The sequence below is a fragment of the Odontesthes bonariensis genome, chromosome 22 (assembly GCF_027942865.1).
Source record: "Odontesthes bonariensis isolate fOdoBon6 chromosome 22, fOdoBon6.hap1, whole genome shotgun sequence".
Lineage (NCBI taxonomy): Eukaryota > Metazoa > Chordata > Actinopteri > Atheriniformes > Atherinopsidae > Odontesthes > Odontesthes bonariensis.
Genome location: NC_134527.1, coordinates 29,423,805 through 29,437,538, shown reverse-complemented (window position 1 = coordinate 29,437,538; position 13,734 = coordinate 29,423,805). Strand labels below are relative to the sequence as shown.

Here is a 13,734-nt window from a genome sequence, read left to right as displayed (position 1 = left end):
ATTTTTTGCAGCATTTACTGTTATGTATTTTTGGAGCCATTTTTGTATTCATTTGCTGTTTTGTGGGAACTTTAAAGCTTCCTCACCTCACTGAAGCTGCTTTTGGGGATGTCGATGTAGCTGTGGCCCATCTCCATGTGGATCCTCAGGCCCTCCACCACCGACAGGCTGTACTGGTAGTTCCTCAGGTCCTGGAAGAGGAAAGTTCACAGGAGCCGAGTCTGAACATCCGAAACTATTTTCACGTTTCCTCGTACTGTGCTGGGAAATTCTTCATCTGATCAGCTGCTTTTTTAAAAAAAAAAAAAAAATTTTAAACTTCCTTTTTAGTAAAGGGGAACTCCGGGGCATTTGAAGCGCATTTCCATTGCTAGAGGTTGTCAAATACTGATACTAGGACACAGACAGGTGCAAATCTGCGCTCCCTGTGTGGAGATCGCGCTGTTCGCGCAGCTTGTCATGCGAGGCTAATACGTGGTGGCTAGGGGCAAGCGCTAACCCTTCCACGTAAAACAACAACTTGCACACTGCAGAAACGTCACACCACTTTATAAACCATCCGACAATAAAGTCACAAGCCTTACCATCAAAACCATATGCATGGTTCTCACATTACTGGCATGGGGACGTTACAAAACAACTTTATAAACAGCATGTAACTCACCGGCTGGTTGTACGCTCGCGCATGTGAAAGCCCAAAAGAGTCAATGGACGATAATCACATATACAAAGCAATTATCTTCTCTAGAAAAACTGCGTTCAAGTATTTAAAACATTACAACAATACATGCTAGGGCTGTGCAATATATCGAATTTATATCGCGATAACGATATTGGTGTCAAACGATAGCAAAATTAATAATATCGAATATAAACGATATTGGCTTGGCAGCGAAAGGGTTAAGCAAATTGCGGCGCGTGGTACGTCATGACGTCAGAACTGCTCTGGAGTTTCGCGCTCTTCTCAGCCTCACCACTTGATGCCGCCATCGACACTGGATACCGCTGAAAAGAGATTAGCAACAACATTGGAATTTTGGAAGATATGGAACAGTTAATTGAGAAAAAAGGGAGAAAAAGTTCAGTGATCTGGGACCACTTTAGTTTTGAAGAAAAAGACGAAGAACAGAAGAGACCCATCTGCAGGATTTGCCGAAAAATGGTGTCTGCGCCTCTTGCCAACACATCCAACCTGTTTACACACCTCAAAGTCAACCACAAGGTCAGGGTTCCTACAGGTTTCTTCAAGTCAAATTTAAGTCTTTTTAAGACCTTTTTAAGACCATTTATAAAAAAATAATACCTATTTCACGGCCTATTTCACAGACCTACCGGCAAAGAAAAACTTTTTTTTTTTTTTTTAAATTTGTTCATTTATTTTTCAAACAAATGAAAGTGTGGACTGTGTAAAGCATTGATGAAACATTGCAGCATAGTAGTAGTAAACGCTACAACACCACAGCACAGACACAGACAACAAGCCAAACAGAGGTGTGAAAAATCAAAGAAAATTTCAGCAGACCACAAAAAAGTTTAACTGACACAGTTAAAGACATGGTAGGTAATCCTGTTCAGAAACACATTTTGTAATACTGGGTGAAATGGTCCGTCTATCCTGAGAGAAATCTATACAAGATGTATTTAGAAAAAGGGACGAAAATAATCAGACCTCTGTGGCAGCTGCAGGACTGAGAAAAAGCTGACCAATCCGAGATCAGCGGGACGCTGATCTCGGATTGGTCGCCTACAAAAAACCAATCAGATGCCTCTGCTTTCTGCCTACGCCCCCCTCTGCCGGCTCCCTGCTCCATGTGCGCATGCGGTTCCACCGGCTTTGGATGAAGCACTGACGGAATGGGGAGGGGGGGGTGGAGCTTAGAGGAGTGGACACTTTCGAATCTTGCTAGCTCTCTTGCTAGCTCTCTAGGATTACCTACCATAGCTTTAAGTTGTTTTTTAACATTGGTCATGTTAGCTAGCTACTTATTCCATGCTGGGAATATGGGGAGTAGAGAGAACTATAAATAATGAAAATCAACTAAAAAATGTGTCGTTTCGTTGAGGCTCTCATCGAACATAAGAACGAACGGTGATTTGTTTACCTTGGACACCAGTTCCTCTTTAATATACACAGCTAAACCAAACTTGGCTATGTACGCCGTTTTGTCGGGACCACAAGTAATTGTGGCAGCGATGTCGGAATCGGGGAACATGCATTTAAACAACTCTGAAATACCTTTGTTTCCATTATATGAATGGTGTTTGGCGATTGTGTTAGGAGTCCACAACACCTCTGCTTTCATGGTTGGTGTGGACCCAAAAGCTGTTTGCAGATCTACTCACAGTTAACGTGTCTGCTAGCTCAGATACATTAATAGCTAACTGGCTAGCGTTGGCCGGTTGAAACACCCCGGCGATGGAAGGAGTTTGATCCTTCGCTTTGATATTTTTCATGTGCTTGAAGGACTTGGCGTGAGACTCTACGACATTTCCCCATAATCCCAGCAAGAAATGGGAAGCAAGGAAACGCAAACAAATGTTGAAAAACAACATAACGGTGTAAGTTAAACTTTCTTGTTTTCTGCTGAGATTTGCCTTGATTTTTCACGCTTCTGCTTGGCTTGTTGCTGTGGTCTGTGTCAGTGCTATAGCAATGTGATCGGACCCGGGGCGGAGCGGTAGCGGCAGCGGCAGCGTTGCGTGCTCAATGATTGGTTCCGCCACTCTTCATTTAGGCTACGTTATTTAGGCTTTTCAAAATAATAGTAGCCTAGATGACAAATGAAACGTTCGAAGAGAATGCGATACGGAGAAGTTACTGCACAAATTTTAATACCCAGATATCAAAATTCAAGACTTTTTCAAGTCTTTTTAAGGTATTATTTCCAAATTCATAAATTCAATGCTTTTAAGACTTTTTAAGACCCCGCGGGAACCCTGAAGGTAATCCACGACCAAACGATGAAGAAAAAACAAAAAATGGACCAAGCCAACGTCGCCTCAACCAGCAAGATCGCCCAGACATCAATTCAAGGCACTCTGTTCAACGCCACTCAGTATGCCACAACTTCGGAGAGGCATAAGGCGCTCACCAAATCCATCGGCTATTTTTTAGCCAAAGATATGCAGGCTATCAATACGGTAGAGGGTGAGGGGTTTAAGAAGATGATCAGGGAGTTTGATAAACGCTATGCTCTGCCCTCCCGACATTATTTTACCCGAAATATCCTGCCAGGGCTTTATGAAAATTGCCGAGAGGAAGTGTCAAAAGAAGTGCTAGCAGCGGATCACTTCGCAGCAACATCGGATCTTTGGTCAAGCCGTACAAGCGAACCATACATCAGCCTCACCGTGCACTTCATCGACAACGAGCTAAACCTGAAAGTGAAGTGTCTCCAGACGGCTTTCATGCCGGAAGATCATACCGGGCAAAACATCGCCGACATACTGAGGGAATCTCTGGCGCAGTGGGGATTAAACGAAGGCAAATTGGTCTGCATCACCACTGACAACGCCGCAAACGTTAACCTGGCTACACAACTAAATGGATGGATGCCCAGTAATATTTCACTATTTGTCCCACTGTACTTTGTATTTTTTTCATGATCATTTTTCATTTTCTCCCGTTCTAATCCAATGACTCGGGTCGCGGTGAGGCGGTGCTGATCTCCGCAATTTGAAGCCTTCAGTTCGTATTGATAATTAAAATGATTATTTTACAGTAGGCTACAGTAGTTATTTGTAAAAAAAAAAAAAAACGTTTATACAGTACTTTTATTTGTTAAACAAATGCTTGGGCCTGTAAAAAGGTTTTGTTCTTTGGTTTCAATGTATTATGGAGTATTTCATTGTAAAAAAAAATAAAGGTTACTACTTCACGGATTTCGCCTATCACGGGTTCTTTTTGGAACGTAATCCCCGCGAAAAACGAGGGTTCACTGTATTCCTTACAAACACTATCATTCAACAAGCTAGTATTGAGCCTCCATAGGGTATTCTTCCTTTTGTTATTTAGGTGCAGATAGAGGTATACTCCTGAGTGATCTGAGACATCTCTAACACATATCCTATATCAATCTATTCTATGTCCATCTGTATAGAGATAAAAAAAAGTAATCCAATCTAGAATATTCTGCGTGGCGAGGGGAGTAGCAGGTAAATTGTTTTTCTGTGGGTTGTAGGTCCCTCCATATGTCCACCATACCAAATTAACCCCACAGATTAAAATTCCAGATGTCTCTAGGGTTAATAATTCAAACATTTTTTAAATAAATGATCCGTCATGCCCTGGAGGCATATATACGTTTAACAGAGTGACTTCTTTGTGATCAATCTTGCCTTTGACTAAGATACTAAGACCCTCCTTGTCTTTAATTTGGGCAGTTAGTTGGAAGTGTATCTTATTTGATACACAAGATTATACTCCCCTCTCACGCCCAGATTTGTGGGAGGAATAAAACGTGTTTTTTTCATGTTCTGAATTAGAGAGATGTGTTCTCTTTCCAAAAAGCAACTTGAATATTTTCCCTTTTAATTTTTGCAATAACTTTGCTCCTTTTTTAATCGGATTATGCAACCCATTCACATCAAGTGTTATTATCTTATATTCCTGATAGTCCATTTAGTTTGGTTCTTTATGTCAGTAGTGGCCTGATGCAACCTGCAACACCTTACCCTTGAACTTGGGTAAAAAAAAATTATTGAAATTTAAACAATACAGAACACAGTAGGGGTGTGACGATATGCTTTGGTCACGATTCCATTGCATCACGATTCTAAGGTGCCGATTCGATTTGTATCACAATTCTTCATAATTGCGACTCAATATAAATCAGTAATTGCAATTTTCTTTTCCTCCTTAAAAAACAAACAAGTTAAATCATACACTTCTAGAGACGATAAACCATGAATGTCGTTCCCATTAACAATGCACATCAGTCTGTGTCAGTCCAGCAGCTGACATTTATTTCAAATGAGACAAAAAGAGGTACTTAACATGTACAGCACTTTTTAAAGTTACAAAATGAATTGAAATGTCCACACAGCAAAAATGTGGGCAGGTTTTAACACAACTTAATGTAATGAATTGTTCGATAGATTAACCTATATGTTTTTAAATAATAAGTTAAGTGCTCTGACTACTCAGTGCTCTCTGAAGTAGTGCTATAAGGTAATAAAATAAAACACTTGGCCAAAATAGAGCCTCTAAAATAAAATTTAAAAAAACAGCACAATGTGAGCCTTACAGTCGGCAGCTTCAGTGCACGCTGGGGTGTTGAGGGTTGAGGGTGTGCGCGTAGCACTTGATGTGGAGAAAGCCAGCTAACTGTGCAGCAGCAGCCATATTAGCTGCGTTGTGACTAAGGCAGCATCTTTCTCTGAGATCTCCCACTCGGCTGCTGCGTTACGAAGAAGCTCAGCAACGTTTGCCCCTGTGGGACACTCTGACATGGCCCTTGTTTGGAGGACAATGACCAATCTTGACCAATGACCAAGGTGACGTACGACTCTGTTGCTCGTGAGCTCCAGGCGTCGCAGCTAAGAGCAACTCGTTCAGCTCTGCTCAGCTTTTCTTTGACACCCGACTTCACCTCATGGTAGAGTTTAGGAAACGCAGTCTCTGGAAAAAACTTCCTTGACGGTATAATGTAGCGCGGCTCCAAATTGTTGACCATATGGGCGGAGGTCTTTGCACATAAAATGGGCCATTGACGTTGCTATTCGTTTAGCTTTATCTGAGGTGCTTGGGAGTTTGTTCAGTGATCCATCCAGTGTCTGCTGGCTTGCTGCTGCCGGTCGTTTGGCTTGCTCCGTTTTCATTTCTGGGTGGTGGCGCACATGATGAGCACTCATGGTAGTCGTATTACCGCAGTACTATACAGGAATGCTACTTATCAATTCACCTGACGGAGCAGGGGGGTGGGGGCTCAGACACGTTCAGATTCTGGTGTTGGGATCCGGTCTCCTGGGGGTGTGGCGGACAGCGCGCAGCTTCTCTCGTATCTGCTCCGGTTGAGATGTTCGGCGGCGGCTCTTCTCCCCGACCTTCTCCCTCGCTGTAGTGTGAGGTACTGGGGCTGGACCGGGGTCGTTATGGTCGATGGGGAACGCCCTTTTCCGCCGGTCGTCAGCGGCTTCTCTTGCGTCACTGGAGATTCTGGGTCCACCGTCCAAAAACACCTTGAGCTTGGCAGGCGGAGGGGGGTCTGGAACCACACACCCTTCTCCTTAAGCACTCTCCTTATTCCTGCATACTCTCTTCTTTTCTTAACCGTCTCCGTCGGGTAGTCGTGGTCATAATACACTCGTGTCTTTGTAAAAGACCTCCTTTTTCCTCCAAGCAGACGACAGAATCAGTTCTTCAGTTTTATTCTCCTGAAAGTTGATTATTATGGAGCACGGCGGTGCTTCCCGTGGTGGTCGCGGACCCACTGCTCTGTGGCAGCGCTGTATTTTCAAGTCGAGCTCGCCAGGGGTGGCCATCTCCGACTTCGGTAATTTGACCACAAAGTCCATCATATTATTTTCTTCCTCACCTTCAGGTATTCCATAGATACGGATATTGTTTCGCCGTGACCGAGCCTCCAAGTCTGTCATTTTTGTTTGCATAGATTCTTGTATCCGCTGCATCTGTCGTAGCAAATCCCCGAGGACGAGGCGCTCCTCCAGCTCGATCACACACCGTTCAGCTTCCTTGACTTTTTCAGGTCCCCCCTTACATCTCCGAGGGCCTGATTAATCTCGTCTCAAAGTTCAGTCCGCTCCTCCTTCACGTCCTTTCTCAACATTGATCGGAATGAGTGCAGCTCGTTCTTTACATCGGAGCGCATCGCCTTGATCTCAGGCTATGTACACACGTAGCCGGGTATTTTTAAAAACGGATGTTTCCCCCCCTCCGTTTATAAAATAATTTGTATCCACATTACCTCGTTTTTGAAAAAAAAAAACACCTTCCACACATAACTGAACATCTGCGTTTTCACCTGTCTTGACAACCCAAATGCATTTGCTGTTTTGCGCAATCTGCCCTCGTCAGCTAAATAATAAAGTGTGCACGCAACTTTTTTGAGCACACTGACAGGTGATCGCATGACAGTGGACTGCCCCTCGATATGAGGACGTAATAATTCCGACAGCGACAGGAGTGAGGACCGGGACATGCGAAATTGTCACGCCATTCCTCTGGGAGTACGACTTGGGCGTGTAAAATCAAGGCAGTAAACAGCGCCTGCACAATAATAAGCACCACAGTTCTCAGGGCATCCATGCTTCTTCAGTAAACAAAGGTCGCACTTTAGACTTTAAAGCAGATTTGTTGTTTTAGCGCATATTGTGACGTTCGAAAACGCAAAACTTTGGTTATCTCTGTCTACACGCAGCTGCATAAACGGAGTTTTCAAAAATCTTCACTTTGCCCGGAGTTTTTAAAAATATTCGTTTACGATGCGTTTTCATGTGGATGACAGGTCCAAACGTTGAAAAATATATTCGTTTTAGCAGATACCCGGTTACGTGTGGATGGGGCCTCAGTGTGAATACTAGCTAGCAGGCTAGCTTCAGCCGAGCAAAGTCCAACCGGCCTAGGTGTTCTCGCGTTAGCACCGTCCATTTTACAGATCTTGTAAGAATTTTTCTTTTAGCTGTACTGGGTTTGTCCCTTTCCTTAGTATAACAGCTATATTACCTTGAATCTGGGAAAATAATCTGTGGTTTGGGGAGGGCGTAAGGTCAGCCTGCCATCTTGTCTACATGCACACCGGAAGTCCTGTGATCAGCTGCTTTATAAGTTTATACAGCTCAGATGCTTTCAGTTCTTATCAGAAATCAAAGATGTTGTGGATTTAAAAACTTAATTCTTCAGTGCTGAAACATCTTAAAAAACATATTAAAGGAGACATATTGTGTAAAAATCCCTTTCCTGTTCCAGGGAGCAGATATTAGGGTATAAAAAAAACTCCCCCAAAACACAACCCTGGTATTTAATTTTTTTTTAGTTCCCCTTTGTTTGAAAGTTCCTCATTTAACGAGCCGTTCAGATTTTCATTACAAAAATACATCACGCCTTAAGTTGACTCCACCTCCTCTGCTAAGCCCTCCCCACTCACACCCACCCTGCTTGATGGATGAAGCCAGCTTCTGGTGGAAATGTTCTGCTGTCAGCTGAACTGAGGAGCATGCATCTTCCATCTACCAGCAGAGGACATAAGAGTCCAGTGGATAAACTCTATCTGAGGCTAATGTTCCAGCAGAGTTAGCTAAAGACTGTGGATGTGCAGCAGCCACTTTTCATCCCACTGTTTTAACAACTTGGTCCAGTTCAACGCTGGGCTGAAGAGACTGAGCCACAAAGAGGGATCAGTTCCAGCTCAGTTTCAGCTCCTCACTCTCGTTGCTACATTGAACGCTGTGTACTGCTCTCGGTAGGGCTGAGCAATTTTATCGATACTGCGATATATATCGACAAGTATCGATTTTTTTATATATAGTTTTATTTATTTTAAAGCAAACTTTATTGAAAAGTCAGACATTCCAATTGGTGAAAACACAGAACATTAATATAATATAATACAATGCCAGGGGGTCACATTCTACAAAACGGTGATGAATTAGTTCATAAAAATGTTACATAAAGTGCACAGCTCTCACATTTGTTTCTGTTCGTCTGGCGGTGTTGTCCTTCCGCTATAAAGGACGGACCACCAGTCCAATCAGCAACGATTCATGTCAAATCACACTGTCCCTTTTTTTTCAGCTAATGATGTAAGTGTATCGAATCGTATCGAATCGTTGGCTGAATATTGTGGATCGTGAGATTCGTATATCGCTACAGCACTACCTCTCGGTGTGTTAACATTACATTATCGGCATGTTTCTGATAAAGATGTAGGTTAATATATACAAAATGTATAAACGCAGTAATTAACGGTACACATGCATTACTACGAGTTACGCTGTGTACATCTCCGGCTTGGTCCATAACTGTTGATGAAAAAGCATTGTTTGCTAGCATCTGCTGCTAACTTACAGCTACACTGCTAAAATATTTCCCTCTGGGATCAATAGAGTAACTATCTGTATCTATATATAGAGCTGGAGGGTTTTTGGTCTCACTGGAAGAATAGCTTCATTATGTCTGTGTTACTGCATTAAATTACACAGCAGATGTCCGGGTTTTGATGGCAGGTAAAGTACTGGTGGGTCACTGTGCTTAAACCAACAGGTATTTTGATCAAATCCTGTCTCATACATCTCAGAAAAAAAATAGCTAAAAACAGCTTTATCAGAGCTATATGGTTACATAGTAGTGTTTTATTTTCCTCAAATTAACCTCAACAGTCTCCAATTCCACCTTATCAAAAGGAATACTCAAATGTGGCTTCAGTTGGTTTAGGAGAACAGTTATGTGGCTTTATTTCTGAGAATATATCACAAAGATCTGGAGGATGAGTAGAAACTGTTGTGGTACTTACAGCCAGTAAATTCATAATGGTGTGTCCCGTCTCTCGATACACAGAGTCCCGAAAACGGACACTTATCAGCGTAGTAGGATACACTGGAGAACAGAAAAGGGTTTTATTGTACAAATTAATAATCCTATTTGGCTGAATTACACACATCTTTTTAATCATTTACAGAGAATAAGGTAAAGACAGATATTTCTTTTGATTATATTCATTTCTTTGTTTGATCAACAGTCAAAACCCCCAAAATATTCATGATCATATATGACGCAAAAAGGAAATTAACCTTCAGATCATTTAAAACCATTTGCAGCTTTGAAAGGCAGGTTCTATTTTTTAATGGAGTGTAAATAGTTTTTCTATCCTGAAATTGAGTTTCAAGTCTGTTAAAAAGGGCTGAAGTCACTGAAGTGAAGAAATTTAGTTTTAAAATGCAGCTAATTGAGCGTAATCTTTGGTGGTTTTGATTCATTACTGAGGATGTGAAGAGGAGGCTACGCACCGTCGTATTCGGCTCCGAGCCGCAGAAGCAGTCTGAGTGGGAACACTTTGGCCCAGGGAACCTCCAGTTTCTGGATGAGGATGCCGAACAGGAAAGGCTGCGAGGGGAGCGTGAGGCCGTCCAGAGGCTGACAGGTTGGAGGGAAGAATACCATCCCAGCGTGATCCTTACTGCCAAGGAAACTGCTCGTGAACGTCACGTTATCCAGCTCCTCTACGAACTTCCCTGCAACAGACGGCGATGCTGTCGTTCGCGTTTTCCTTGACTTAAAGATGCAGAAACGTGCGTGAAGTTTCTACCTTTTAGAGCGTCTTCGTAAACGCTGAGATAGAGTGTGAAGAGGTCTCTTGGAAGGGTTTTTTCTTCCAGCAAACACTCCAACAGGAACACCAATTCCCTCTGTCCCAAAGCCTGAAGCCCATTGGAGCCGAAGCACCAGCACTGCCTGCTGGAGTCTGCCGGGTTCAACACAAACACAAGATTAAGAAACTCCGCCCCCAAAGGAGGCACGACCAGAGTCAAAACAACGTGCGCTTCAAAGGCGTCAAAAACAGCTGAAGGTCAGTTCTACTCACATGTCACCAGCTTGACGTTGACTAGTAGGTTGGCGTTAAGAACGAATGTCAGAGGACGGGGTCCTCCCTCCTCCAGGAGGTGCAGAATCTGACAGGGGGCCGGACTTTCCTCCACCAAAACATCTAAACACAAAAGAGTCAAGATCATCAGTTTGTTTAATGAAATATGGTTTGAGTCTCACTTTTCAACCAGTCTGAAGCCAGAAGTCACAGAGGCTAAACATGGTGTCGGCCATGTTGGAAAACAGCACGTGTAGCATCTAATCCATCCAAATCATTAGCAGCGTTTATAAACTTGCTAAACCATGTTTGCTCGGGTCTTTGCTTATAAACGGCGTGATTAAAAGGCGTGTTTATAAATGATCCGTGGGGGAAAAACGATGTACAACTGGTCCTGGAACAGACGTTTACAGAGTGGTTCTGATGTGGTTCTGGGATGGCTTTATGGTTGGTGGAAGGTTCTGAAGTTGAACCAGTGGTCACAAAACCAAAGTCTGAAAGTTTCCACCAAAAGGATTTTAAAGGCAACATGATTAATGATTAATTTATTCAGAATCTCGGGTACGTTCATATTAGCTTTGCTTTATACACTTTTCAGCTCAGAATGAAGGAGCTTTCTTTAGGGAGAAGCCTCCTCCTGAGAAGGACTCGGCTCGCGGAAGTGACATCAGCATCAAATCTGGCTCTCTATTGGCTGAAATGTTGATTCACAACAATCCACCGGAGAGCAGAGAAGATCAAGAGGAGAAAACTCGATTTATCTCCTCGTAATCGAAAACTGAGTTAGAAGGTGAATGTGACCCTCCCACCTCCTCCGTCGTCCTCCCCGGTGGCGATGAGCAGAGGCGGCAGCTCGACATCTCCGTCCGGCAGCAGACTTGGAATTCTTGTGACCGCAGAGCCGATTCCAGAGAGCAGCGTGTAATCCCAGGGTCCGGACGCCGGAGGTCGCTCCATCTCCACGGCTCCCGGGGCTTCAGGGATGGACGAGCCACCGACTTCAGCCTCCGACCCGGCTGATCCAGGCTGAAATGACACGGTCACTTTTTGTGGTCCCAGTCTACTCAGACAAACTCCCCGTTATTTTCCAGTGTTTATCTTACCGTTGTTGGGTCTGAACCGGAGTCCTGCGAGCTCCTGCGGCTCGTCACCGACAGCCTGGTTGTGTCTGCCACCTCGCCGTTGGGCAAGATGCCATCAGCGAACCAAACTCGCTTCTGTTCACGAGGACAACCTGAAAACACACGGAAAAAGGACGTCAAGCATGCGAGCAGCTCAGGAAAACAAGCCAGAACATCAGGTGAACCGTACCGTCGCTGTTTGGGTGTTTGAGAACAGACACAGGCACCATGACGGTGGGCGGCGGCGAGTTCAGGGTGCCAGCGGCTCGGGCCTGCTGCAGAGGGGGGATGGTGCTGCAATACTCAGATGGGACGTTGGGGTTTGGGCTGGGACCCGTAGGACTCATCATCCGCTCCAGGGCCTGAGCTACAAGAGAGAGGTCCTTAAAAATGTGCGCATTTAAATTCGAGGTGTGTCAAATATACTCGATGTGTCTCCATGTGTCAGACAGAAAAACTCTGGGAGGGAGGACGGTAACCGAAGACAGGAGGGACGACTCGGTTCTGAAGTAACATTTCACAGCAAAGACGTCAAACACGAGGCGATTTCTCTGAAAAATAAACCTTCAATCCATCGCCACAAAAGGAACGAGGACCACGGATTTGTTTGACCACCTTTCTGCTCCAAACTCTGCACGAACTCTGGATACTGATGATATAAATCTATTAATCACAACCTGGACCTCTGAATCTGAGGTCTCTGATTAAACATGAGACACGTCATACGGTTTTTAACCCTCTTTCCTGAGAATTCCTATTAAATTCTCTCTTTTGTTTCTACCACCTGTTTTTGATAAAAGTCGAGCGAGACACACAAACCAGAGGTTTGACATGAGCATCCAAAGTGAAAGCTGAGGGGGAAGTTACTCCAAAGTTCCTGATAGAAGATTTAACTAAAGAAGAAAGAGGACCAGTTTCCATGACCTTAGACACAAATCTGTTGGGGCACAAATAAGAACAAGTCTGAGCACCTATGAAAGATCTGTAGCTTAGAAACATCTCTGGGCTTAAAATACATATAAAACTGAATGTCATCTGCATACAAGTGAGAGGAAATGTCCCTAAAAGTGAGTTTTGTTCACATTTATCAGTATCAAGTGATCCACCACCACCATCAGGACAGAAAGTTCAGGAGTTATGCCGCCTTCAAACTGGATGAAGGGGCTGAAATCAGGCTAGTAGAGCCACCTGATCCCATCACTGTATGAGAAAGGTTCAGGTTATCCTTTACAACCAGTTTGTAAACTACTACACATTCCTGGGTGTATATGAGTAATATCAGACCAACATTTAACTGTGACAACTTGAAACTTGGATAGTTTATATCAGAGCTGGACGACGTGAGGTTGTTGTGAAGTCAAACTTGTGCTCTTTGGTTGGGAGAGAACAAGTATTTTTACCCAACTTGCAGCTCTGAATGCTAATTCAGCCCTGATGTTACACTTTACTGGCATCCAGTTAATCCCACTTTCCATTGATCAGCAGAAATAGTGAGATATCAGGAATATAAAGGTGTCATTACCCTTCGGAAGGATCAATCGATTTGTTTATGTTGGCTTTGCTCATGTATTGAAATGTTACTACACATCCACACAGCGGCATCTGCTACAGAAGCAGCTTTTTAGGACAGACACTGCTGCCCTCCATCATTTCATTTCTCCTGCACAGTTAAAAGAAGGACAAACATGAGCGGTTTTACAGGAAATCTCTTTATGACTAAGAAGTTTTCTCAGTGCCTCCTGATTGCACCTACAGGAAACGCTGAAGCAGCACTCGTCTACATTATATTGATCGAGCATCATAGAGCTTTATCGATCAGGTGTGTTCTGACAACAACAACAGCAATAATTCAGCCTCCTTTTAACAGAAGTGATAAACTCCGAAGCAGAGTTGGTTCACCTTGCTGTGCAGCAAACAATGACACTGCAATAAATAGTAATCAGCTGTTTGAGGCTGATTGCTCCAATAATGAGGAAAAAGACCCAACAAAATTCATCTGCACAAAGTTACAAACAGCCTCGTCTTACCTCATCATCATTATCGTCGTCATCCTCTCTGCTAAAACTCAATCGGTC

At 43.5% G+C, this 13,734-nt stretch overlaps 1 protein-coding gene across 1 annotated transcript in view; it reads right to left on the bottom strand.

Moving 5' to 3' along the window:
* Positions 1-13,734, bottom strand: part of zfyve16 (zinc finger, FYVE domain containing 16) — a 35,068-nt gene that overhangs the window by 10,322 nt on the left and 11,012 nt on the right. The window contains exons 5-12 of the mRNA XM_075456672.1: positions 11,850-12,026; positions 11,642-11,772; positions 11,348-11,564; positions 10,539-10,661; positions 10,263-10,418; positions 9,964-10,188; positions 9,471-9,553; positions 87-191 (exon numbers count right to left, since the gene is read on the bottom strand). Coding sequence (XP_075312787.1) covers positions 87-191; positions 9,471-9,553; positions 9,964-10,188; positions 10,263-10,418; positions 10,539-10,661; positions 11,348-11,564; positions 11,642-11,772; positions 11,850-12,026 — 1,217 coding nt within the window. The remainder of the gene's footprint in view (positions 1-86; positions 192-9,470; positions 9,554-9,963; positions 10,189-10,262; positions 10,419-10,538; positions 10,662-11,347; positions 11,565-11,641; positions 11,773-11,849; positions 12,027-13,734) is intronic.